Source organism: Rattus norvegicus, chromosome 6, assembly GCF_036323735.1.
Source record: "Rattus norvegicus strain BN/NHsdMcwi chromosome 6, GRCr8, whole genome shotgun sequence".
NCBI classification, from domain to species: Eukaryota; Metazoa; Chordata; class Mammalia; order Rodentia; family Muridae; genus Rattus; species Rattus norvegicus.
In genome coordinates, this window is record NC_086024.1 from 52,637,413 (window position 1) to 52,664,988 (window position 27,576).

Genomic DNA, 27,576 nt, shown 5'->3' on the forward strand with positions numbered 1-27,576 from the left:
TATTCTGAGCCAATAGGTCAGAAACTGAACACAACACAGTGGGGGTCTGTGTAGTTCTGGAAAAACCTCAAATAAAGCATGGCAGACTTTGATTTTTGCCCTGAGGTGACTCTAAGGCAATGTAGGAAGTCAAATGATCCATGAATTTCTGTGCCCTTCGATTTAAAATGAGCAAAATCATATGTATTTCCTTCAGTGCTTATGGAGACCTGCAGGTCCCTGGTGTGTCTGCATCTACAAACATACTCAGATAAATAAGGGTTAATAGAAAAATATATTTAGAAGAAAATAACATACCAAAAATAGCCCCCCCCCCAATATAAGACTTACCACTTCTTCATGTGTTGCATTTTCTACATTAATGCCATTAACCTGAACAGACAAATGAAGAATTTTGAGGATGATGATTGATTGGAATAAGTTTAAAACTGAAAGATGGAGTAGAATTAAAAATTAAAGCGTAAGGTACTGACCTGTAGCACAGCATCTCCTATGAACAACATCTCTGTCTGGTCAGCTGCAGGGTTGCAAAAGCAGCAACATTGTTAAGGGGATCTTGGCAACTTTTCTTTACAGCAGTCTTTAATCAACATTGTGCTTCTAAGAACCGACATCCCTCTGCTTCAGTGTCTGCAAATGTTTGTGTATATGCGCCCAAACATGTACTCTCTGACGTGTTTGCATAATCAGTGTTTGTGTGATTGGGAGAAAACAGTGACGAAAGTGTGCATGCTAGCAGGTAGGTGTGATATGTATATTCACATGTATGTGCATGTATGTGCACACCTGTGTCTACCAGGCTGTGTTGTGTGCATTGCATATGCACATGAGTTTGTGCGTATATGTTTATGCATCATTGTATATGGGTGTGGGAAAATGTAAGACACCAGTGAGCTAAATGGATGACCAATTTTAAGCATGTTAAGAGATTCGTGAAGTGAAGCATAAGTACCACTCCCTCTAAGGACAGATTTGATTGAAGTATATGGAAAGTGTGGTTCACACTTTTCGTCACAGACAATAAACAAGGAATTTCAGGAGTCATTCAGCTTCTCCTCGACATGAATGTGCACAGATTGCTGTCATTGAAGAGGAAGCCCTGCGCTCTAAAGCTGAATGAAATCTCACATACATCTCCACTCGACATCTTCTCTGTCATAGGGTAAGAGATGATTCAAAGCGACTGAATGGACTTGCAACATCCAAAGCATCTTTTTTCATATACGATTAGAGAGAAGTCTGTTTGTGCGACTGTTTGACTTTGGAAAGATCTTTCCTTAAATACTAAAAAAGAATGACCTATTTTTTTTTTTTTTTGGCATCCAAACTGTAACAGCTGTCATGAAACAGAGACAGGGGAAGTTCCCTGACACTAGCTAGCATCACTGTTTACACAGTGAGTTCAGGATAGCCAGAGCCACTGTAAGACCCTTTCTCAAAAAAAAAAAAAAAAAAAAAAAAAACCCAACCAATCAACCAACCCAACCCAACCAACCTACCAACCAAACAACCAAACACACCATATAAAAAAGACATTGACAATTGTCAATATTATTTCTACTTGTTGACAACATTAAATCAGATGGGAAATAAAATATATCCTCCATATATCTGAATCTTAAAGCAAGGATGTTAAGTAATCTGGTTCTATCTTACTGAGACAACAGACAGAACCTCTTAAACCATGTCTTGTTGTGTTCAGGTCAGACAGTCTTCCCCAGATCATCCCTTTTGTGACCAGGTCTCCCTTTGGCTAAGCACAGATGCTCAAAATTCTCTTTTCCCTGTCTTTGCTGCCTCTGCTGCCATTACTAGCCCTCAGCTGTACCAGAGTGGGATGGGGCTCAAGTAGAATCACTAATACTCTGGCATACAGGAGCGATCTAAGATCTGGGTTGACAAAACCATCAACAACCCCCCCCCAAATTTCAAGGACTCAAATTTCATCAAAAGATATTGCATATTCAATAGAAAAAGTATTTACAAGCTATCCATGAGTTTTCAGGGGTGTATGTCTTTGTCTTTTGCCAGAAACATTGGGATGTCTGTTTTGTTCTCAGGATGGCCAGAAGACATCAGTGGACACAGAGAGATTTCCCTCAGGGAGTAGAGAGTGCAGGAGCCAATGTTCAGCCATGCCTATACCTATATTCCTGTGCAAGGCCATGTTCATAACTGTACCTCCATACATGCTACCCCTTTTCCTATGCACCCTGGGCTGTGCCATGCTTATATCTGTCCCCTCCTGCCTTGCCATGCCTGCACTCCTGTGCTACACTGTGTCCATTTCTGCATCCTTATTCCTTTTATTTGAGTAATGCTTATACATATTAGTACCTATTCCCATACTAAACAAAGCTCCAAATATTTCTTCCTGCTATGCCAAGCCCTGCACCTTTGCTGCCATTTATGGATTCAGTGTATTCTCTGTAGGAATAGGAATTCATTAGATGACAGTGAATGCTAGATGGGGTGGTCTATGCACCGAAGCATTTTCTCCTAATCCCTCTTGCATAGGATAACGTTCGATTGGAGAGAAGTCTGCTTTATTAAAACTTATCACAGGCATCTATGTATCTGATCTAACACAGTTCCCATTTGGAATCAGCTCACAAGCCACCAGGACTTCCATATGCAAGAAGCAGCCATGTCCTCTATTCTCCTGAGTGGATGTTGTCTTCTACAGACTGTGCTGGGTGTAGATGCTCTATGCCAGCCGGGCAAAAAGACAATGAGCCCTAAGAAACTACTGCCCAATTTTAATGTGTACACAGACACCATGTTATAAATTCCCAAGTAATGAAATTAAAATGTCAGCAGTCACCTAGGTAAATAGCAAAGCACTTGAATAAAATTTCAGAAGATTTTGAGAGCGAGTGGATACCCTTAAAGAAAATGGGCAAGCCCTCCTTTAAGCAGAAGTCAGGCGACCAGAAGTCAGTGGTAAGTGCCAGCTGACTGATGTGTCTCTGGTTCCTCTTTGTTCTTGCCTTAGAAGGCAGTTCTTCTCCCTCCACTGGGAGTTAAAGAAGCAGTGGAGGGAAAAATTTTTGAAGAACAGAGAGAGGGAATTGGCTCGTGCTTGCCTTTTCTTCAGGAAGGAAATGCAGGCACAGGCGGTTTGCCCATAGTGTTTCTTTGTTGTTTGTTCTTTTGTGCTATTTGTGGAAATAACTAGATTTACTAGAACCATCATTCCTTGAATTCAAAGCAAACTCTAAGCTTTATTTCTAGAACAGTCGAGGCTCTTATATTTGCAATACAAAAATAGTCACACGGCAATTTAGTTAAAGTGTTATCCACAATTTCACTGAACTTAGAATGATTCCTGCTGCAAATATAATTTTGGCTAGAATGACCATAGAATAGCTCATCTGCCTTATACTATATATACCTGCCATCACTAAGAACATCTCAGAATAAAGGAAATATAAGACGGCAAGCAAGGACCCTGTTCAGTTCTTGGTTGTTAAGGATTTGGCTGGGGCCACAAAGGGAAAGTAGGAAGTGACCCAGTCTCAGATGAACAAAAGGTAATTAGGAATCATCCGCAGAGCCCAGTTCCCTACAAGTTGCCACTAGGTCCTGTTATGTCTGCTCATCTTTCTAAATCCTGACTCAGGAAAGTTCAACGTTTTCTTTTTCTTCTCTCTCGTTCTTCAGATGCTGGCTAGAACCACTTACACGTGGTGTTTCTAGTACTTGAGGCTTCCTTGCCATTTCTCAAAAGCATCCTTCCCTGCCTTGTGGCTGCCCTTCACATCAGCTTAACTCAACGTGGCTTTTTTTTTCCTTCCTTCTTTTCTCCTCTTCCGGGTAGCTACTGAGATCCACAGATTTTAAACTCATAAAATTGTTCTGAAGTGTAGAAAATGCTTCCCCCTGAATGACAAACAAACAAAGCTAAGGCAAACACAAGAGTTGGGTTTGATTTTAATTGTGACCCTCCTAAATAACATAGTCTATTTTATCGTATTAGTCTACATTTGTGAATTTCAGCTGAACAGTGATCCTAGCTCATCTCTGTGGACTACGGCCATTATGCAATAAACAAAGCCTGATGTCTTGGAATCCACCCAGCCAACCCTTGACAGAGGGAGGTCTGTTTGTGACTAATGGAATCAGCTTTCACTTGTCCCAGCCTTTATCTCTCACTTATTGCTGAAGGACTTCAGTGACTATAGTATACTCCTTGGCAGTCAGAGTTTTATTCATGCAGTTTCCCTTTTAAGAACTTTGAGTTAGGCCTGGTGGTATATGCCTATAATTTCTGCATTTGGGAGTTAAAAGGAGAATCATGAGTTCAAGGTCATTCTCGCCTTTACAGCAAAGGGCAAGGACAGCCTGGGCTACATAAGACCCTGCAACCTTGGACCATAGTACAGGTAGAGGTAGTTATAATTTCCTCTAGTGCTGGGCCCCATCTCTCTAATGTTCCTCCACTAGAAATGTGATGTGCTCATGACCCCATTTGGCACTCTTGTGGCTGATATTTATCCTTCCCAGAGTACAACAAACAACACCATAGCAACCTGGGCCCAAATAGGAGCACAACTACGTTTTAATGTAAATTTTCTATGAAGGAGTAAAAAAAGCATAATATTAAAATTAGATTTTGTCAAGAGTAAACAACAAACAATACATTATATATTAGCCCTGTTAAAATAGGAAGTCCTCCTTGACCATCTGTGTTTCTAGAATAAATGCTGGAGTACCGTCCCTGAGATAACCCAGGGGTTAAATGCAGGTTTTAAAACACCAAAGCAGATCCACAATTGCTGGACATTCGAGCTGTGATTTCAAAATACAATTTTCTCACAAGAAACCTATACACAAAACATCCTTTATTTGATTCTTTTCCGTTGGCGGGTTAGGCCTCGTGCATGTTAAACCCAAGCTCTAACCCTGAGCTGCCTCCCCAGCCCCCATAGCCCAGTGTAAACCAGAGCATCTGTGTATGTACACATGTGCACACATGTGCACCCCAGACTGGGCACAACATAAGAGGACCTAGATGACATCTGTTCTCACCTTGTACTTCTGCCGCTTTTACTTAGTTTTTGTTCCGGCGCTGCCACGGTAATAAGATGTTCACGCATGTTCATTGTTCTGGTGAATCGGGGAAAGCAGCACCCCTGCTTATGCAGCTTTCCCGTGGTGCCACTTTCCCTAGCTCTGCCTTGTGAACGGAAACCAATTAAGCCTGTCATCATCTGCTGCAGGTGTTCCCCACAGCCCCTGAACTCCCAGCACATTTTGTCCAGTCACATAGGCCTAGGGTAAGCAGCCAGCCGCAGTGGCTATCTTCCGTTTAGTCATGCATTCAATAACCCGGACTCAAAAATATTAAGATGGGAAATTATGCTATTTCCATCAGAGATGGGGACAAGAGGACCAGGTGTCCTCATGTTGGGAAGGTGGTCACTACTACCTATGTCAGGGAACCTACCATGGGAGGTCAATATCCAAAACCAGTTCATTTCCCAAATCCTGCCTCTGTTAAGGTTGTATGACTTGAGAATTTTCAATTCTTCACCCAAAACGAGGGAGACAGATTTCACTAACCTCAAAGTATGACAGGTTTGAGCAAGTGAGGGAACTGCTAGCTGGGACGATGTCCTCCATATTCTGGGATCTCTAGGGGTAGCAGGACCTTAGTGGTTATTATTGTTTGAAGTTTTTTCTTCAGTACTAGGGATAGAACCCAGGCTCTCACACATACTAGAAAGGGTACACATAACAGCTATAGTCACAGCTTTCTAAAGAGGTGTAGTTTACTGCTAACAAGGTCATCTTCATTGTTATGGTAGTTCAAAGGATACAACTTTAAACTTTAATTTCAATATTAAATAGTAATTTCTGTCTCCAGGAAGGTCCCCAGAAGCATAAGACAGGGATCCGGTTGCATCGAGCGTCTTCAAGAGCAGAAGCAGATAACCCAGAACCCCATGCCCTGGGATCTGTGCAGGTTGTGGGTAGGAACAAGGAGGTTTAAGTATTGTGTTCTTGGAAAATCTGTGTGAGTCCTGGCTAGGCTTGAGAAGTTTCTAGGACACTGGTCTGGGGATCTGTAATGCTCCTGTCCAGACACCCAAGTAACTATAACCCACCAGCTCCATACTGTGGTTGGTGGTCTGGTTCTGACAGCAATTTACAGTAGCTTTCAGTGTTTCTGTTTACCTTTCTTTAGTTTTGCATTAACTCAGCTGCTGAAGATGAAGTTTCCTACACAGACTTTAAATTAAATCTGCAATAGATAACGTGTCCTTCTGAACTCTTGAAATATCCCAGAATTCTTTTTTGTAGCTTTCACATTTCTCATTCAGCTATGCAGTCAATTTGATTATCCTTGTCAAGTTCTATTTATTCTGATAGGTTTAAAAGCATATCTCTCATTGATGCCTTAACAATGAAGAAAGTTGACATAGTCTCACTTTGATTTGTGGCCCAATTCGAGAGTGAAACAAGAGCATTCCTTATTTGGGTTTAAGGATAGGCTAACCTGAAACCAGAACAAAACTTGTTTGGCACTGTAAATCAAAAAGGGAAAAAAATTAACATTAAAAAAAATGTGACTTCACATCTACCTTGTCGGGCAAGTAGGTTCCTTATAATGCACTTCTGACAAGTCCATCCAGACATTGAGACAAGACAGTGTCACATGGCTCCAGGCATTCAGAGAAGATACTGTTTTTCGCAGTGAGCCCAAATATTCACATTTTAAATTTCAAGAGGAATGTCTTTACAGCGTCAGATCGACCGGAGAGTGATACATGCTGAAGAAAAAGTCTTTCATCTGAAAAGCAAGGTGCCCGAGATGGGGCTGCCTCCAACCTAGATGTAGGGGGTGACCATGGTGGATGCTCCTGGGCGCATGGACAGTGGAGTCACAAGCACATCCATGAAGCTAAACATCACTGTTATTGAATTAAATAATATTAAACACATTAATGAAATATGGGAATCAGAGAAGCATAAATGATCAGGAAAAAGGCTTAATATTAATATTATATGTTCAGCAATACAAATGAAAAATATCAAACGGGAAAACCCTAATGACAAGAATGTGCATGGAGTGGATGGCAGGCACTGATGACAGAAGCCTGTGGGGAAGATTAGTATATTTCCATCTACTTACTTACCTATTAACTATGATCTATCTCTCTGCCATCTGTCAATGTACCATCTATCATATATTATGTATATATCAATCTACTATCAATTAGTATTTATCTTTCGTCAGTTGACTGACATACATCTATCTATCCATCTATACTGGCTATTCCTGGTTGTCAACTTGAATATATCTGGAATGAACTACAATCTAGACTTGGAAGGCTCACCTGTGATCCTGATTTTGAGGCTGGGAGATACAAGTTTCGGACCTGAATCTTGGTATGGAGATCATGAGTCATAGTGGCTATGAATTCCAGGAGGCCAAGGCAAGGAGATCTCAGAGTTCAACATCATCTGTGACAAAGCAAGTCCCAGATCCAGGCACACACCTTTAATCTGGGCCATGTTTTCTGCTGGAGACCTACATAAGGACATTGGAAAGAGGAAGCTTCTCTCTTCTTCACTTGCCTGCCTTGGGGACTGAGCAAGCACTAGATCCTTGGACTTTCCTTCACAGCTGCTGCTGACTACTGTTGGAGAGTTGGACTACAAACTGTAAGTCATCAACAAATTCCCTTACTAAATAGAGACTATTCATAAGTTCTGTGACTCTAGAGAACCCTGACTAATACACCATCCATCCATGCATTCACACATCCATGCATTCATGCATCCAGGCATCCATATATCCATGCATCCTTGCATCCATCCATCCATCTACTTATCTATCCATTCTTACCCACTCATCAATCCATCCACTTAAATTACAGAAATGGTTTTACTGGGTATATGCGCAAACATCTTCAGGAATGACATACCATGGCCCATCCTTAGCCTGACACTAAACCACAGTCCAAATTACATTAGTCTTTGTAAGATCTCATTGCTAGCTGAAGGCTTTTGGCCACACTTCACCTGAATATCCCATAAAAGAAGACAAATTGATCCTAATTCATTTTCCAGGGATTTTTTTTAGTATAGTTCTCTGTATCTTTACTAACTGTTCTATTTAGCATCATACCCGTGCAGGGTCCACACCTATTCAGGTTACTAAGAAACAATAGTTGGGACAGCCTGCAGAGGTGAGTAGCATGTGGTTCTCTGAGCCCCACTGTCTATCTCTGGGCTTGCTCTTTGGTTCAGAGGAGCCTTGAGGAACACCAAGAGCTTTCTGCCTCAATGTGGAAATTTTCAGAGATTCCAAAACTAACCACCGTGGAGCCCTGCCCATCCACCCATCCTAGTTGGATCTTCCTGCCATCAAAGGTGGTCCTTCTGGGACAGCTTGCAGAGGTGAGTGGCTGGATATAAAATTAACTTATAGAAATCAGTAGCCCTCCCTTATACAAACAATAAATGGGCTGAGAATGAAGTTGGGAAGACAATAGCCACAAATAAATATAAAATATCTTGATATAACTCTATCCAAACAAGTGAAAGACCTGGATGACAAAAACTGCAAGTCTCTGAAGAAAGAAACTGAGGAAGATATCCAGACGATGGAAAGATCTCCCATGTTCATGGATAGGTAGGATTAATATAGTAAAAAATGACCATCTTACCAAAAGCAATCTACAGTTTCAGTGCAATTTCCATCAAAATTCTACGACAGTTCTTTATAGATCTTGAAAGAACAATTCTCAACTTCATATGGAAATAGACAAACAAACAAAAAACAGGGTAGTTAAAACAATCCTGAACAATGAAAGAACTTCTGGAGGTATTACCATTCCTTACATGAAGCTGTACTACAGACCAATAGTAATAAAATTGCATGGTATTGGTACAGGTCAAGCAATGAAATTGAATTGAAATCCCAGAAATAAACCCACATGCTTATGGATATTTGATTTCTGTAAAAGAAGCCAAAACCATACATTGGAAAATAAGAGAGCATCTTCTTGCTGGTCTAACTGGATGTCTGCGTGTAGATGAATGCAAATATATCCATGTTTATTACTCTACACAAAGCTCAAGTCCAAATGAATCAAAGACCTCAATGTAAGACCAGATACACTCGATGTAGTAGATCTGAAAGTGAGGAATATCCTTGAACTCATCAGTACAGTAGACAACTTCCTGAACAGAACACCAGGGGCTCAGACACTAAGGTCAAGAATTATGGTACCTGATGAAACTTAAAAGCTTCTGTAAATGATAAGACACCATCATTAGGACAAAATGACAGTCTATAGATTGGGAAAAGGTCTTCATTAACATCTGACAGTAGATCAATATCCAAAATATATAAAGAACTCTAGAAGATAGACACCAACAGTCCAAATTTAAACAAAAAATGGGATACAGAGCTAAACAGAGAATTCTCAAAAGAGGAATCTCTAATGGCCAAGAAGCACCTAAAGAAATGCTCAAAGTCTTTAGTCATCAGGGAAATGCAAATTAAAACTACTCTAAGATTCTACTTTACACCCATCAGAAAGGCTAACACTCAAAGGACAGCACATGCTGGGGAAGGGTGGGCGTGGGGAGTGTTAGTAGGGAGTGGGACACCCAGAGGGGGCCTTCCCATTTTCAAAAGAGAAGGGGAAGGTGGAATGTGGGGAAGACTTGTGTGAGCAGGTACTGGGAGGAAAGAAAAGGCTAATATTGGGTTGTAAATTAATAAATAAATTAATAAATTAATTAATAAAAATTAAAAATAAAATTATTTCATCAAAAGATAACCTAATTTTAAAAAGAAACAATAGTAGTCTTTTAATTATTATTAAGTTACCATTGTGATCAACTTATTTAATTAGCTAATTCAAGCTGTGTGCCATGTGTTTTATTAGTACACAATGAGATGACCTGCTGTGGAACAAAGATATACATATATATATATATAATATATGTACATATATAATATATTATATATATAATTGTTTACTAAAATGCTCTATACTAAAGGTGAGAGACTGGGTAAATCATCATTTCTACTTGTTTCTTGGCCTGTAAAACGAGCAAAAGCTTCTATGCCATTTCTCAACTTTTCAGAAAATTCTTTTCACTTTTTTTAAGTTATAACCACCATTTCAAACTTCAAAAACTAATTTTTACCACTCATTCTTCATGATCTCTGTGTAGTTTGTCCTGGCTTCTAAAACTTTGCAAAACCAAAGATATCATCATTAAGTTTTATTCAGTTACCAAGGAAAACTTCACTCTGTCTTACTCTGAGAGGTCAGGTGAGTGACTGCAGGCTCTAATGTAGACAGTAACAATGGCCTGGGTGAGCTAAGTGACAGATGACCTTTGATTAAGATGCACACACAGCTCAAGGTACACTGTGCCTCTGTAACCTCACCCTACATGTACATGTTACACCTGTATTACAAAAGCATGAAGCAACCTGTGTAGAGGGTGGGAAGTGTGTTTGCATGATATATAACGTATGGATGAGGAGAGGAAGGTAGATCCCCTGAGAGAATGCCAATGCAGCTGCAGATAGGAGCTAGGTCAGAAGCAATGACACGAAGAGGGGCTAACAAGTCAGATGGTTCCACTTGTATAGCAATGAGAGTTGTTGTCCATTTATGGGTGGGTGGAGTCAACAGGTCACATAGCAGAATTATTTCCAAAGAAGGTAAATATTAATGGGAATTTATATCCTAATGTTAGCATCTTGTTCCCATGAAACAACCCCATTCTAATAAAATGTATGCAAGACGTTTACAGAAAGGTGTGAAACTTGCTGCCATTGGGGGAATGGAACATTTTGTGGCTTTTTCTCAGTATGACCCAGGTTCATAGGCAGCCATCATGATGACCACTTGACCTGAAGACATACAGGTTTTGTCACATGTACTTCAGGTGCCTCTCTGGATGGAAAAGCAAGTGTCCCAAGTTGAATACCCAAGTGGCTCAGTCTGATTGCGTGAGAAGCTGGTGGACTTTACTCTTAGGACATGAACACTTTGCAGAATGATAGCCATGTATTCTGCTCAGTTCTAAGTGACTTTTCCTTGCTACTCTGTGAACACTCTGGAAGAATGAGAAATTGTTCTTCCCTTGGGTTTTGACACATTCTGCCCTCAGCTTTAGATCTTATTAGCCATTTATTGCTGCCTGCATGTAGCAAGCCTCTGCTCAGAATTCCTGAAGAGAGACAAGAAAGCATGGGCAGGGCAGGGGGATGCTACTTGTCAGAGTGATAGGCTGGTAAGATGAAGCAATGTCTTCATCAATGGGAGTAAGGCTCCTAGACTCTTAGAGAATCCAATAAGTCAAAGAGCTGAGGAACTTCTGCAAGCCTGTTGTAGCTACCAGGAAGCTAAGCCATAGTTTCCCAGATAGGTATAGGAAGCAGCTGTAGGAGCTGTTACCAAACAAGAAATTTGTGTTCTTCCACTCAACCCTCTTTTACACTGAAGACATTAAAGCAAAATAGGGCACTAGTTTTCTCAAGACCCATCCGAGCACTCAGTTTGTCTTCCCAAGGACATGACTGTCCTTCCTTGTCCTGTAGCAGTCGCTTTGGCATGTAACAGAGCCCAGCAGTACTCACAGGTGACTCAAAGGCCAGCCAAATACTGCACATTGCAATTGAAAAATATAAAAACTTTCATATTGCTAAATGTACATATTTTTAAAATTGTTTATGTATTTTAAGTGTATGGGTGTCCTGTCTACATGTATGCTTGCATGACAGAAGGGGGCAGAAGATCCAATGGTTGTGAGCCACCATGTAGTTGCTGGGACCTCTGGAAGAGCACCCAGTGCTCTTAACCACTGAGCCATCTCTCTAGCCCCTAAATTTATATACTTATGATTATATGCTTGAGGCTATTTAACATAAAAAGTATTTGAGATGAATATATATGTATATAGCATGTATATATATAGATTAAAACTAAAATATTTGTATGATACTCATATATACAAATATAGCAAATATTAGGTAAATAGGCAAGAACAATTAGATAAAAAGGCAGATAGAGGAAGATAAACAGAAAGACAGACTGAGAGACTAACAAGGTATTCCCAGATGATCTAATGACAGATGAATAGATTTTCATCTGTGACTCAGTACAGTTTTCTTTATTAGGCTAAGCATCCTGGGCTGTCCAACTCTGTGTCTGAGAGCCAGCAAGATACTAGACACTCATGATGGAATTTCCCAGGAAAGGAAGGTAGACGGAGAGAGCTACAGGCTGCTGCAGCAGCTGCACTGGTCCTGCTACTGCCCTTTGCTGTTCCTGCTGGCTGTCTTTCTTCATATGTTAACAACGTGACAAACTCCCATGTCAGCGTAGACATTCCTACATGGGGTCAACGCTATCTTCCTTCCTATATGGAAAGAAGTGAAATCACGACAGGCGTGGTGGCTTCTGAGCACCTCTATTTGTAGAGTTTTATCATGCAAAATAATAGTAGCTTCACAATCAGAGCCAGGGGAATTTCATGATGCTATTTCTAACATTTTCATTCTAGCTAATAACGACTTTTAACAGACAGTGCTGCCATATCTTTACTTACCACTACACATTTTTAAAAATTAAAACGAGCCATGTACAATGCATAGTACAGTAACCCGGAAAGACTATCAAAGGTCATGTCCCATCTCAGTGTGTCAGTAACTCTTTTGCTTGCCTCCTGCTTAATTATGTACCCTCAACTCCCAGATCTGTCTCTCATATTGTTCCCAATAGTTCCCAGTAAAGGACAAAGACTCCTTGTCTAGTACTGAGCCATATCCTGAGCTTGGGCCCTGTTCCCCAGTTTTCTCCTTCTCTTCTAACCTACAAAACCACAGCACAAAACCACACCATATTGTGAGTCTTCTATGTACAATGTTACATGAGAACAAAAAAGACCAGAGAGTAAGATAGCTTGGACGATGGAAACAAAGTAGGATATAAAAGTGGGAAGAACTGTCCATGAACACAAGCAAAGGAAAGATGGTTCAGTGGTGCACATGGGGCAGTGATGTCCATGGGGCAAGGGTGGTCAGGTATCCTAGAGATATCCTAGATGAATAAGGGAGGCCTTGGGTGGTACAACTGGAGAGAATGCATGCAAGTCAAGCAAGGCCATGTGTTCTCATACACGAACTACCATGTTATCCACTAAGAAGGTAGAGCCTTTGGCTCCTGAAAGGAAAATATACCCTGAAGCTAATGGTAAAGAAGAAGCTCTCATAGTAAGTCGTGGCAAGCAAGTTACCTCAACTTCTCAGGAGGTGAACTTGGGGTCCAACTCTAATCAGAGAGACAGAAAGGAAAGAATAGGATGAGGTTTCTCTCTTAGGAAAGGGAAGTGGAGCTGCTTGGTGATAACCCATATTTCCCTCTTAAACTTGGAATAAAAGATTTATCTTCTTTCAACACTGCTGCCCTACTGCATGCATGAGACAAAAGCCTGAAGGAATTCCCACAGGCTAAAGGCAGGCAGATGCACATCAACACCATTATGCACAGCACATGCCCTCCTTGGTTGTAAACGCAAATGCTCTTTTTCCAGGAACTGAAGACTGAGCATGTTTTACCACCATACTCTTTCCTACTGGATAAACTACATGACTCCACAAAGCATAGCCCAGAACCACAGACGTGGAAGACGGGATCCAGTGTCTGGGCTCAAGCTGCATTAACCAGGCCATTTTACAATTTCTTTTTTTCCAAATGCTCATGATAAGAAAAAAAACTCAAACCTTACGAGAATGTGTGTACATTAAGAAGCACTTTTGGCTTCTTAAAAAAAGGAAGTTTAAGTAAAAAAAAATGTTTGAGGTAACCGTCTTAATAACTTTTCCATTGCAGTAATAAGATACAATGACAAAGGTAACTTATAGAAGAAATATTTAATCTGGGGATCATAGTTCCAGAGTGATAGAGGCTAAGATCATATGGTACGTAGTATGGCAGCAGGCAGGAAGCTGACACCACACTATGAGCTGAGAGCTTACACCTGATCAACAATCACAAAGCAGAGAGGAAGCTAAGTGTGAACGGCATGGGATTTTGAAGCCTCGAAGTCAGTCCTTAGTGATGTGCTTCCTCCAAAAACCATACTTCCTAATCCTTCTTAAATAGTTCTATTAACTGTGGACCAAGCATTTAAATGTAGGACCCCACGGGGACCATTCTTATTCAAACCACCAATGATCTAGTTATAAATCAATTTGAGGTATTCAATAAAATCCTGTGTTCAGCTAAACAACTAATGATCAGGACACGCTATATGTGAAGAATTCTGATCTTATACCTAACTTTATATGAAAAGCTGTTTTAAACCTCTTCTCTATCGATACCGTAAGACATGATTAAGCTAAGTATCATCCAACCTTACAACACAGTAACCCAGTAAAGGAGCGATACAACGGATGTTCAGGAGTCAATGAAGAAGAACCAGAGATGTTAACTGTTGCACCAACTGCAGTGCTGTGAGCGAGGGGTTGTTACAACTGCACAGTGCTGTTAGGGGCTGCATAGAACAGTGAAGCCCGAAACCAGGGATGGACGTGGAAGCAAGGACTTGTTCCAGTCGCTGATGTTTATCCTTGGAAACTCTTCCAGGTGTCTATGCTTTCAGTGTCCCCCATCTAAAATATGGTGGTGATCCCAGCCAGAACCCATAGGGTCTTTAGAAGCCACTCGATGAGGTACAGAACACTGAAGTGCACGCTTGAATTATAATGTTTTTATTTGAACTAGAGCCACACAAAGCTATTGTGCTTTCCCTCTCCTTTTCTAATGTACTCTATGAAAGCAGGTTAGTCTTTTGTCACTACTCCCAATATCAACGTCAATGCTTGTCATAGTGTGAACGCTAAGAGAAAATGAAGAGAGAGAAGGAAGAGTGGAGAAAGGAAGGAATGAACAAAGCAAAAGTTGTAATTACCCTAGTCATGGGTGTTTTGCCTGTGTGATGGAATCTTTTAATTACCAAATGAATCAGTTACAGACATGTACAAATTTGATTTGACATAGGTGAGAAATCAAAGGAACTAAATTTTGTGATGAAGTTTTAATGCTCTTAAATCATTTTCAAGATTCCTTGAATAAAATATGTGATGATAAATTTTTCCCTCATGATATCAAAATGACACTGTGTATTACTAAGGATTTGGAGACAGAGATGCTCAGACTAGCGTCTGCTCTGTGAATGGACAGTTCCAGGATCATCTGGTTCCCTAGCCATATGTGGCCAGAACCTGTACATCTCTGGGCATCTGAGATCATAGTGGGGCCAGGGTTGTCCTCATCTAAATCCTAGGGTTGGTTCTAAGTGTGGTCTGAATTCTACAACCTTATGACATTCCTGTAAGGTATCACAAGGATCCATAGTTGGATCAAGCTCAGTAACATACTTCTAGGATTCATGTTGTTGAACAACATTGGACAAATTCTTGGAAATATACGAGAATTCCTGATTTTGCATTCTTCTTTGATCCAACAGGTTATTTCAACCTTGCTCCCAAGAGCAAGACAGAAGAAACAGCCGGAGGGGCATCTGTGGTTAGAGAATGAGAACCTTACTAAGAGCTCTGAGCCACAGAGAATGCTCTTACTCTATAGGCCTTCCTTCCTGGGATGCTGCAACACCTATTTGAGTCAGGATGAGCATCTTGGAGTATGCTGGTTATGGGCAGTTTCTCTTGGAATAAACAGGTATTCCTAGCCTCAATGTCTTATTCTGGTTTCTACCTTTCCTACACAATTCCTAGCCTGTCTGAAGACTCCACACTTTAATGGATGATAGTGTGTACCTGAATGTTCACGTCAGCATGAGATGCACTTCTCATGTCTGGGAATAGCTAAGAATCTGATGCCTTCATACATTAGTGATTAGAATACCTACTGCTGTGAGGTCAATCCTCCAGGGATCCTGCAGCATTGGGCATTAAATACCACATTCCCCACCATCTTCATCATGTGGAGGGGATAACCCTATGTCAGCCTCACATAGAGATCCAGGATGAGCCAGCCCTCCTTGCCTATGACCTTGAGCCTGTGTCATGCATTAAGTTAAGAACAAGTGAGAACAAACTCTAACCCTAACTGCAACCATAACACTTACATTTCCTTTAGACATTTTATATAAAATATTATAGGATATTGGAAATAGAAGGTGAACAAAATGAAGACACGAAGGAAGGGGTCTTTGAGATACTCCATCAAAGCACTAAGATATTGTAGGAAAGGGCCCAGTGCAGGAAAACATAGTCAACAGATTCTCAGGTCTGGATGCTTACAACAATGGTGGCTATCAGACGGAAAGAAGCATGTGAGGTGACACCAAGCCTGACTGACTGGACCGCAGTTCTCCAGAGAACTGAAGAAAAGGGTCCCCTCACTAAGGGCACTGAACCAGTATGCCAACTCTAGACAGCTCCATTGCAACCTTCTAGGTCCTGTGCCCTTTGATCACACACATCTCATCACAGTAACCAGGCACAGGGGGAGCCCCAAAAGCTCATGTAGGCCCCTCTTCTCAAAACCACAGCCCCAATTCCACTTTTCAGTTGTCTTAGGCGGCCTCTTACACCAAAATTTTCTCTCTCAATTGAACATAAAACTCTCCACGGACTTTTATCTGCTGCTTAGTCTAATTCCTTTTCTGAAGCATTTCCTATCCACGAGTAAAAGAATGCACCATTGAAAAAGAACTGATAATGTTTACAAAGATTACCTATATAGAGAGAAATGCACACGAGCAATCTTCCTTCAATTATTAATCAGCCAAGCAGATGGTTGACGGGGCGCAGAGGTAATTAAACAGCTAACACACAAGAGAATTGATTTATTCCTCGCTTATAGAATTTTACTTTCCATGCACCAGAGCCTACACTTCTGCAAAGCATGTCAGCTCCACAATTACATTTGATAAACAACACAGATTCTGCAGTCAAATTTAACCACAGCATTTGTTTCTAAATGCTTTTAAAGTCTCAAAAAGAATGATTATTTGATTCTGAGAACTGTATAACTCTTTCATTTTCCTGCTTGCCAAGGTTAGCGCTAAGCTCATATTTTCCGATCAAATGAAATTTCTTGGTGCCACCAAGGGGGAAATATATGCATACTAATATGTGTGCTTCCATTTCTTCTATCCTGACCCACAGGTGGTGTCGTCCATCCTCCTGCCTCTGGGGAACACAGAAAGCTGCATACTTAGGCTTACTGGCTCTCAATCCTAATTAAATATCCTGTCTGCTCTAAGCAGGGCTTATCACCTTGCTCAGATGTGGGCAAAGTGTATTCCTGCATTGACTCCTAAATGTCCTAGGTGAAGACAAATTTTCATGTAGATTCTACTTTTATAATGAACCGTGCGAACACTCCTCTCCTTCTCAAAAATGTATTAAAAGGTGTCATGGGGCTCCCTAGTTCCCCTGAAAATTCACCTCTTGTTTGAACTGTTTCTGTAACAATTCTATGCCTTCTGTGATCTCTGTCAGCAGTTTGGATGGGTCTATGACACAGACTTCTTGAATTCTCTGCCATTAAAGCACTCCACCTACATTGTTCCATGCAATCCAGACCAAAGCTAATTGTATCGGGCCAAGTTCTCGGTCTAGTAGAGTCAGGTGAAATGAATGAGGAGGTTTTAAAAGACAGCGCAAGCTTATTCCTCTCCTTGCCCTATGTCCTTTGTTTCTAACAGGAACAGAGTCAGGGTCATGGGAGTCCATGGTGGCTGGCCACCCCTAGACTTGGTCTCTATGTGAGGTATGGGAGTTCACCAAACTGACCACATGTCTAGGTATCCTGACTTACTTCCTTTTCAAGTTGAGACCTAAGGAGGCATGTTAACCCCCAGATGACCAGACTGCAGGGCATCTGTATATTAACTCCAGCACACCAGTCCTAGGGACAGAGTTCCCTGGGCAGAGGGTTGGTTTGGGATGACAGAGCTGGAGGAGGGGCAGAGGAAGCTGTTATGAGAAGCTGAGGGCAGCATGTCCAGTAACAAAGGCACTTTGTGCCATTGGAAAACAACCCGTTTTGCTGAGAATGACCTGCCCCTTAAGGAAGTTCATCCCTCACCTTTTCCTGTGTGATGGTGTTCTCTAACAAACCATTAGTTCTGTCATTACCAATCAAAGCTGGTACCCCTGCGATGGGCTGATGTGATACTAATGCCACAATGGCCATGTACCTTGGTTCCAAGCAGTAGATTTTCACCTCCTTTCTAGGTCACTCTTAAGCATGTCTGGAATTCTACAAAGAGCATGTTATTTTGTGTCTATAGGCTCTTACCAGAGATGCCAGTGGACCCTACAGGGTTTCAACCTATATTAAAGACCTCTTAGCTTTAAACCAACTGTAAGAAACCCATTTCCCAGACCTGTAGTAGTAGTGAATACTCTCTGTATAACTGATCACATCACACAGCAGACAGCCTCTTATGGACTGGCAGGGTCAGCATAAGTAGAAAGAGCAGCCAGCATGAATCAAAGAACCAAACACAGCTTCTGAAAAGACACACAGCTATAGCAATGAAGTGTAGCTTATAGAGTGTAGCCAAATATGTGTGTGCTAACTTCTAACACTCAAAAAGCTATTTTTCTTATACTGGTTACAATTTCATGCCCATCACTGGGACCAGTCTTACCTGCTTGGTCTTTGAATATTTTGGATATGACGACAGGCACCCCATGCTCTGCTCCTCCCTAGAAGGAAGAGACGTGAGAAGAACATAGTTATCAGGTCTGGCACTGAGGGCTTTGGGACCTGAGGGGCAGAGGTGGCAAGAAAACAAACTCATACCTTGATACTTAGGCCCAGGCCACCTACAGGTTGTCTGCGAAGTGTAACAGTTCTGTGCTTTAAAAAATTTTAGGAAAAAGATAAGTTTAGGTCACAATGCCGTATCAGAGAATGAGCAAAAGAATGCATATATAACTTCCCAATTAAAATGTAAGCGATTCTTAATACAAACTTCCAGTTTGGCACTCTCCAACCTGTGCAAGTAGCAGTACCATAGCTAACCTTCAACCAGTGGTCTGCACATGAGGAAACAAACTTCATGGGAAAATCAGGTCCTGATTGAGGCATCACTGGAATTCCACGCAAAATTGCTACAGAGCTGGTTAGTTTGTTACCTCACCCTCATTGTTGCTGTGACAACAGAGCCCCATGGGGACAATGCCCATGTCCATTCTCCAGGTGGGGAAGCTGACTCCCTTTTGAAATTGCTCTCTTAATACCAGCCCCAGAAGGGAGTGCCCCAGCACAGACCTCTGCAGTTTAGTTCAACCAAGGTCATCAGTATGCATTCCAGAAGAAGCAATTTTTTTTCACGCCCCTAAACAAAGGTGGCTGATAACATTTAAATCGAAATGGGAATAATAGCTAAAAAAATATTTATACTTATAATTAGCAATCTAATTCTTATGTCTTACATATGAAATTATGTCCACTCGTTTTTGCCATGGTCTAAACTGACAGAAAACATTTTGCCCAGCTTCATGTGGTCTTGAGATGAGTTAGGCAAGAACTGTTTTGGAAAGGACAGACGAGATGTCTGGGGTGCAATAATATGCAGAGAAAATATTTCTTCTCCTATAGTATTTTATAGGAACCATAAACATCATATTTAGCTGAAAAGTAATAACATTCAGACTAAAGGGCTCCAAAGAGTCAATGATTGAAAAGCAAGGCAGAGGCGGAAGGTCAGGGAAGGACACCCGGGGACTCTGCTTTGTCTGGGACTTGGGTACCACAATAATGCAGAAACAGGAGGCTGCTAGGAAAAGCTGATGTGGCAGGTGTGATGTCTTCTACAGCATTCCGTATCAGCCTGTAAATATACTCTGAGGAAGGACTATGTCAGTTATAAAATGGCTAAGTTCTAACTGGATGTGGTGGCATATGCCTGTGCTCCCTAAGAGAGCTTCCCAGAACAGCAGGATACCAGAGACTCAAATCTGTTCCTTCCCACACAGTCAATGCCTTAAATATATGATAAACTCAAAATAAAGAAACAAGAAAAGAAAAAGAGAGAGAATAAGTACACTTCACAGGGTCTATGAGAGAAAGCCCTGCATAACTTCGTAACCGACAGTATTATACTTTGTGCAAAAATTGTATGCCTAAGCAGTGAACTCTTAGAGCACACAAGGATAGGACTGTGTTTTAGAAACCTTAGGGGAAGAATGGTCATTCTCATTTTCCTCATTGAGGCCACATTCAAGTGCACCTGGCTCTCATCCCAGACACTTTGTCAGTACGTATCTGAGGGGCCAAGAGTGCTGTCAGCCACACTGCAGCAAGAGAGAGCAGCCCCACAGCTTTAAATCACACTCATCACAGCATTAGTTACAACATTCAGAGTCACCAAACAAGCTGAATGTCTAAGGATGAATGGATGGACCACAGTGGAACACCAGCTAACCTTGAACAGGAGGGGAAGATCTGTGACCACATCTATGAACCATTAAGTATTATTAATATGTTGAGACAGCTCAGGCACTGAAGAAAAATATATCATGATCTCACCTCTCACAGGTGCCTGGGTTACAAGGTGCAGATGTAGTAATATTAGGCAGAGGCACAAAGTGTGAGCTAAAAGATAGGTAACATATAGACAGGTGTGGTGGCACATGTCTAAAATTCTAGCACCTGGAAGATAGAGGCAGGAGGATTAGGAGTTTATGTCCATCCATTGGTTACATGGGGGAGTTTGAGTCTAGCCTGGGCCACAGAGAAACTCTATTTCAATGAAATACAAACAAAAAAGGGTTTAGTTCTGGGGATCCGACTATAAAATGTGCAGATGACAGTTCACAGTATTGTATTGCACACTTGAAGTTTGCTAGGAGGGTAAATCTTCTACTCCAATACCACTGAGAGTTACACACACACACAGGAGAATGCATGCACGCATAGATACACATACACACACAGTGAATACACAAATTAATATGCTAGCTTAACTACAGCCATTCACAAAATTTATCAGGACATTGTACCTCTAAATATATGTGATTTTATTTGTAATTTATATCTTAATAAATCTGATAAAGTAGAACTTGTTGTAATAACAGAACATTCCCCTATTAGGAAAAAAATCTTAGCTAGGGATTGCTTTGTGATAAAACACTCTGATCAAAATTAATTGGGGGAGGAAAGTGTCTATTTTAGCTTGCAGGTCCAACATCACCATTCATCATCCAGGGGGGTCAGGGTTGGGACTCGAGGCAGGAGCCTAGATGCACAGACCTGAAAACAAGTTAGAAATCGTAACGAAATTTAGTTCAGAAGTTAAGAAGTGAGGGTCACTGAGGGTAAGAAATAATATTATAGGTAAGCAGCTTCTAGCACTTCAAAGCCACTTTGGTGCTTACTGAAAAGATGTATAAAGTGCATGAATTATCCATGTCACAGAAGATAGCTTGTCTCAACACATTAATAGTCAGAAGCAAATGCCAAGGCCTGAGTGCCAGCTGATTGTTAGGAGAGGGCTGGACTGAAACTGAAGTGTGATCTCTTCTAAAGGTCATTTCATAACACATCATGGGAGGGGCATGAGACACAATTTGAGAATTCACTGAAGTACCCTACGGAACACACCCACTTCCCAGGAGGAAAGCATTGTCACATTTCCTCATCCCTCCTGGGTCTGGTCCTCTGAGGAGTGAGGGAGGGCCTGTGTGTGCACGGGGAAGAATGTTCATTTGTAGTGGGATGTGCAGATTGCACCCTGCCAGGCGTCAATCACATTACACAGGGGCCTCATTCAACTCTGTATCCAGCTCTGAATGCTGTGGCCTTGACTCTGACCATGGTTCTTTCCATCATTAAGGAAGACTATTTAAAAAAATAAAAATAAATCAACCATTTTATTTGAATATTTTAAATATAGTCACTTCACAAGTGTATAGAGCAAGTTGACAAACATTAGCTATGAAGATTTGAACAATAGTTTAATAAGCTGGAAAATAATAATTGTATTGTTACACACAAATAGGTAACCTCATGGCTCACAGAAAATATACCTTTTTTGGAGGTTAGATATAGAATGTTCACAGGCATGCTCATAAATTATGGCTCAAAGGCAACCTCGATAAATTTCGAAGGATCAATATCATATAAAGTTTTTTTGGTCAAAAATACAATGAAGCAACGATAGCTAGAAGCAAGGACTTTGAATGGTCTTTCCCAAAGAAATGATGAAGATGAAGGGTAGTTTACGTATCCTGAATTGGTCAGTACACAGTGTTGAAAGGCCTTCGTGGTACCCATGAAGACATACAGTTATTACTTGTCAACCCCACTCCCCCCTCAACCAAAGACTCATGTCTGGAGAATGAAAACCACCAGCTGGAAAAGTATACCAAACACTTAAAAGAAGGAAATAATAACTCTACAGGAAGAGGTAAATAAATTGCAAATTACAGCAAAGAAAATTCAGAAGCAGAGCCGAATGTGTCTATATTCAGCCTTTGGAAAAGGTTAATAAGAGAAACTACTGATGAGACAAAAAAATGATATAATAAAACCAGAACCAGGCAAGAAATTAAAATGACAGACAAAACAGATTTAAAAACCAGTAAAACAATACTCTGAACACATACTACCTAACACCAATACATTGGAAAACACCCACGGATGAACTGGCGACCTCTGTAAAAATAAGAAATGCTAACATTGGCAAAAAGTAAACAGAACATCAACTGCTCACAGAGAGAAAAGAAGCTGAGATCCCAGCCTTGTCCTGCCCTCAGACCTGGGTCCCTGGGATTACAGCCAAGTCCTGTAAAGCACAGGGGAAAAATGTCTCTCATTTCAGATAGAAATACTGGTTCATTTAGGGGAGTAAATTTAATCATCACTCTAAACTAAACTAGAAAAAAAAGTTTGTTTATTTTACTTGCAATCAGAGTTAAAAACAATCCCAATAAAACATTAGCTAACCTACCCCAGTAGGTAATTAAAATGGGTCACTGTTGGGGCTAGAGGGATGGCTCAGTGGTTAGAGACTCTTGCTGCTCTTGCAGAGGACCTAGATTTCATTCCCAGCACCCATGTGGCTGCTCATAACTGCTTACAATTCTAGTTGCAGGAGATCTGATGTCCTGTGCCACCCTTGATGTAGGCTGTTGCATCTCGTGGTGCATATAACCACCTCCTGACCCACAATGGGTTCTGTCCTGATATTTCTCTTGAACACAATGATGAATCCAAGAGTGGATTGGTCTGTGCAGCAAAAGCTCTTATCCTCCAATCTCCTCTAAATGACTAGTTCCAGCAGACTCTGATGGCCGAGCTATGTGAAGAACTCTTTATTCCAAACCATACAGCGGTTGAATAAAAGCCAGTGTCACTTTGTTATTGTTGTTGTTGTTTTTGATTTTTAGATAGACTCTTACTCTGTGCATCTTACTAGCTTTGAACTTGCTATGTAGTCCAGGCTAGCCTCAGAGTCATAGAGATGTGACTGCTTCTGCCTCCATAGTGCTGGGAATAAAGATATGTGATACAATTTTTAAAAAGTTCATTCCTAGCCAGAGGTGTCCATGCTAAGTAATGTAGAGCACATCATGCTAAGCAAGCAGAGATCCCCGGAGCTCACTGTCCAGCCAGCCTAGCCAAACTGAGGTGCTCTGGGTTACATAAGCAACCCTGTCTCATGAAACAAGAAAAAAAAAATCCCAGGAGAATCTGATGTCAACCTCTGGCCTCCACACATTCATACATGTGACTACACTGCACACACACACACACACACACACACACACACACGCACGCACGCACACATATGTGTACATCAAACCTCCTCCACTCCCACATGCACTTGGAAAAAAAAGTGGAGAAGGAATGGGATAGAAACACAAAAATAATAATTAATTTTGTGGTGTAATCGACTGGTACTTGGGGACACGTAAACTACAACATGCAAATTTCCTGTTTGAAGGCCTTTCCTGGAGCTCCTGGTCCTGGATTGGTAGGAGCCATGCCCTGGAAGCAGGAGCACTTACATTAGCACCAGGAGGAGCTCCCCCGATGCAGACGACATCTTGCTTTTGGATCGTCAGCACCTCTTTTGTCAGCTTCAGGCGGACATCGTAGGCATTTTCCAATCCTTCATCATACAACAAGGCCAGGGCTGTTTTGGTCTGTGGATAGAGTGGAGATATGAGCAAGTGGGTGCAGCAGCCCTCAGTATAGGACAGACAATAGGTGCCTCCTTCCCTAGCACCTAACCCGTGCACACACAATTCCCTTCATGTGTGGTAGGAACTCAAGTGATTTACAGACAGTCTTTCTGTGGAGCTTCATTTTCTCGGTACCCTACCGATGCTGCGTGGGGTTTTCCTGACTTCATGAGCCATGCTTCCACATCCTCAGACCAGAGGGGCTGAGTGTGCAATCCATGTCTCCATTTGCAAATGTTTATCCGGGGGAGCAGAGCTCCCTCAATAGCTCTCGATGGGAAACTTCAGAACACTGAGAGTCCCTCAGGGTCAGCACCCAGAACAATAACAGAAGTGGCAAGAACCTGTCCAGCAAGTGTAGTACATGGCACAGGGGCTGCCACCAAGAACAGTCACACTAGGTAACTGCCTTCTGAGGAAAGAGCTCGTGCTGATAAGGACAAGCAGGACACTCAACTGACGTGGAAAGGCACAATACCAAGTCAGGTAATTTCAGTATGTCAAGCACACGGTCGCATACAATGCTAATTTTCAACAAATTCATTGAGCCAAGTAACTTGTGCCAGTGAGTTGTCCTGGTTAGGAAAACCTATGGGCCCGGAGACTCCAGGAGTTGAGAAAACTGGAATTCATTCAGAGGGGAGAAGAGTTATCTAGAATGAAGGACAAAGACAAGGCGCTGGTCCTTAAACATGTGAATGTGACACTGTGATCATACATTACATGATGCTTAATCTCTATGGCTAACTTGGCTAGCTGGGGAAATGCCTAGGAGGCGTCCAGCAGACTGAAGTCAGACTATTGGGGACATGGAACTGTGGAAGGCACAGCTCTGCTGGAGGAAGTGACTCCCTGAGGGTAGGCCTTTGAAAGGAGAATCTTATCCTGCCCATTTTCTGTTCTTTCCCTGCTTTCTAATGCCAGGATGCCATCTACGTGCTGCAACTCCCAAGATGCTCTGGCCATGGCCTGAAGCAACAGCACTGTCATATAGTAGTGACTCGGTGTAATCCTCCTGCCTCATAAGTGTTTTCATAATCCTTTTCACAGCTATAGAGAAACTGAGAAATACACATTTAAATACTGTATGCCATCCATTTAAAACCTTGCCAAGGAGAACAAGCAGGACTCAATAAAAACCTGAAATGGGCCATCTGCTGCCTTCCTTCGCCATCTGAACCAGGTACCGTCAGTAAATCCAGCCCCTCAGATGTTAAAAAAAATTAAAAGTCAGGGACAAAACCAATTTGGAGATAATTAAGCTTTCTAAGTCAAAACTATAATTTTATTCTAATCACTTTTTTCCTATGAAAACATCCACTTATACCCAACTACAATTAGCTTGGCAGAGATAATTGTGTGTCTTGTCGTAAATATGATGCAGCATCCAGGGCGTGTGCAGTGTGCTCACCTCCATAGACCCTGCCCACTATCCTCAGAAAACCCACCAGAGTGGACCAGATGCAAAGTAGCAAGGAGATCGCAGCTGGCACCGAATCTAGGCAGGGAGAAGAAGGAATCTTCCTTCTTCCTCCCCTTCTCCAACCCAGAACTCTCACCACTGTACCATGGCAGCCAACAGTTACAGTCTTTTCACTAGATAATCAGGGACCTTTTCCTTCACTGGTACCCAAACATAAAAGTTACCTTAATCCGCTTCTTTAAAGTAAACTTGGGTTTTCTCCTTCCCAAACAAAGAATTCAAACCTAATTAAAAATGAACTCCTATCCCTCCCATGGTGTTTCCATCTTGAGGTGGACAGTGTTATTGTATGTCCTCTATTTGTTCTCTATATGGGAACACACCTAACCTTCTGAAGCCAAAGGCCACAGTGTTGTTCTGAGCATTTAACCACCTCCCAGTGCCATCTATGCCCCATAGGAATCCTTTATTGTGACCAGGGGAGCCTGCTAAATGGTGATCCACATGGTATCTTTCTTTTGAAAACAAAACAAAACAAAACAAAACAAAACAAAACAAAACAGAGCCAGGAGTCTCCAACCTTACAGGAAAAGCAACATTTTGCACTGAGACATTTTTGAGATGGACAAACAGTGGGTTCACAGCCACGAAGCTAAGTACGTCATCAGATAGCCTCTGAACCCACAGCAGACTTCCCTGCTACGTTTCACCTGCTTGCTTGATGATTCCCCCAGTGTGTTTGAAAACTGCCTTGATTTATAATGTTCTGTAACTGTAAAAACATCAGGAACATGTTACCACATTGGGACATGGCATGTGGGGCAAACTGAGTGTGAGTTCCTGGATCATCATTTCTCATATTTGGCCCTAACATAAACAATCTCTTGTTCCCCTTCAGGCAAGAGCTGGGCTTTGTATCAACACAGCATTTAGCTTACGATAAAGTGACGGTTTTGTTGCAGAGATAAAACTGTAAGTCACTCTTTCAGGGTTAAAGCAGGCAGTAGTTTGAGAACATTGGTGTGCTGACTGTTAGATGCATAAACATCTCTGTGCCTCTCTCCACAGCACACTCCTTACTGTGAGGACAGAAAAGCTCTGATCACATCGCTAGGCACTTGACACGGTAAATTGGTTTTTATCTTATGTGTGTGTGTGTGTGTGTGTGTGTGTGTGTGTATGCATATTAGCCCGTGTGTGGGTACACAAGTGTGAGTCTGCATGTAGAGAGAGGCCAGAGGAAATTGGTTTTTATCTCGTGTGTGTACATGCCTGTTCATATGTATATTAGAATGTGTGTGGATACATACATGTGTGGGTCTGCATGTAGAGGACAGAGGAAAGCTTCGCATGTTGATCCTCAGGTGTTTTGTCCACCTCTTTTTGAGACAGGGTCTCTCATTGGCTTGGAGCTCACTAATTAGGCTAAAAGGGAGTTTGAGTCCCTACCACTCAAGTAAAAAGTTGGGCATGGTGGCATGTCCTTGTAATTCTAGCAGCTAGGAGGGAAAGTCAGGTGGATTGCTACAGCTTACTGGCCACCCAGACTAAACTACTTGGAGTCCCAGATCCCAGTGAGAGACCCTGTTTCAAAAAACAGCATGGACAGTATCTGAGGAATGACATCAGAGGTTGACCTCCGATTTCTACAGAAATAAGCACAAACATACATACACATACAGCTCATATACCTATACAAAAGCAACATATGTGTGTAAGAAATAAACAGAAGGGAGAGTCATATAATGAATAAAAATTAAAGTGCATCTTGAGCAAAACCAGGCATGCAGAATGATGTACCTCACGTTAGCACTGACATAATACTGAACTGGTCACCAGATGACGTTTTAAAATCATTATTCCTGCAGCTTAGTCATTGACCCCCTGCACGATATATAACACAAGATTGTTTATATGTGTAATTTCACTTAAACAT

The 27,576-nt window shown here is 41.5% G+C and overlaps 1 protein-coding gene across 3 annotated transcripts in view; it reads right to left on the reverse strand.

The window, feature by feature from the left end:
* Sntg2 (syntrophin, gamma 2) overlaps positions 1-27,576 on the reverse strand; it is a 201,492-nt gene that overhangs the window by 107,932 nt on the left and 65,984 nt on the right. Inside the window, exons 2-6 of one of the 3 annotated variants that reach the window (NM_001414915.1) lie at positions 24,041-24,178; positions 18,828-18,879; positions 18,673-18,730; positions 474-517; positions 331-372 (exon numbers count right to left, since the gene is read on the reverse strand). In NM_001414915.1, coding sequence (NP_001401844.1) covers positions 331-372; positions 474-517; positions 18,673-18,730; positions 18,828-18,879; positions 24,041-24,078 — 234 coding nt within the window. In that variant the 5' untranslated portion in view covers positions 24,079-24,178. Of the gene's footprint in view, positions 1-330; positions 373-473; positions 518-18,672; positions 18,731-18,827; positions 18,885-24,040; positions 24,179-27,576 lie in introns of all 3 variants that reach the window. The other 2 variants (NM_001414914.1, NM_001106720.2) reach the window with 2 other exon arrangements.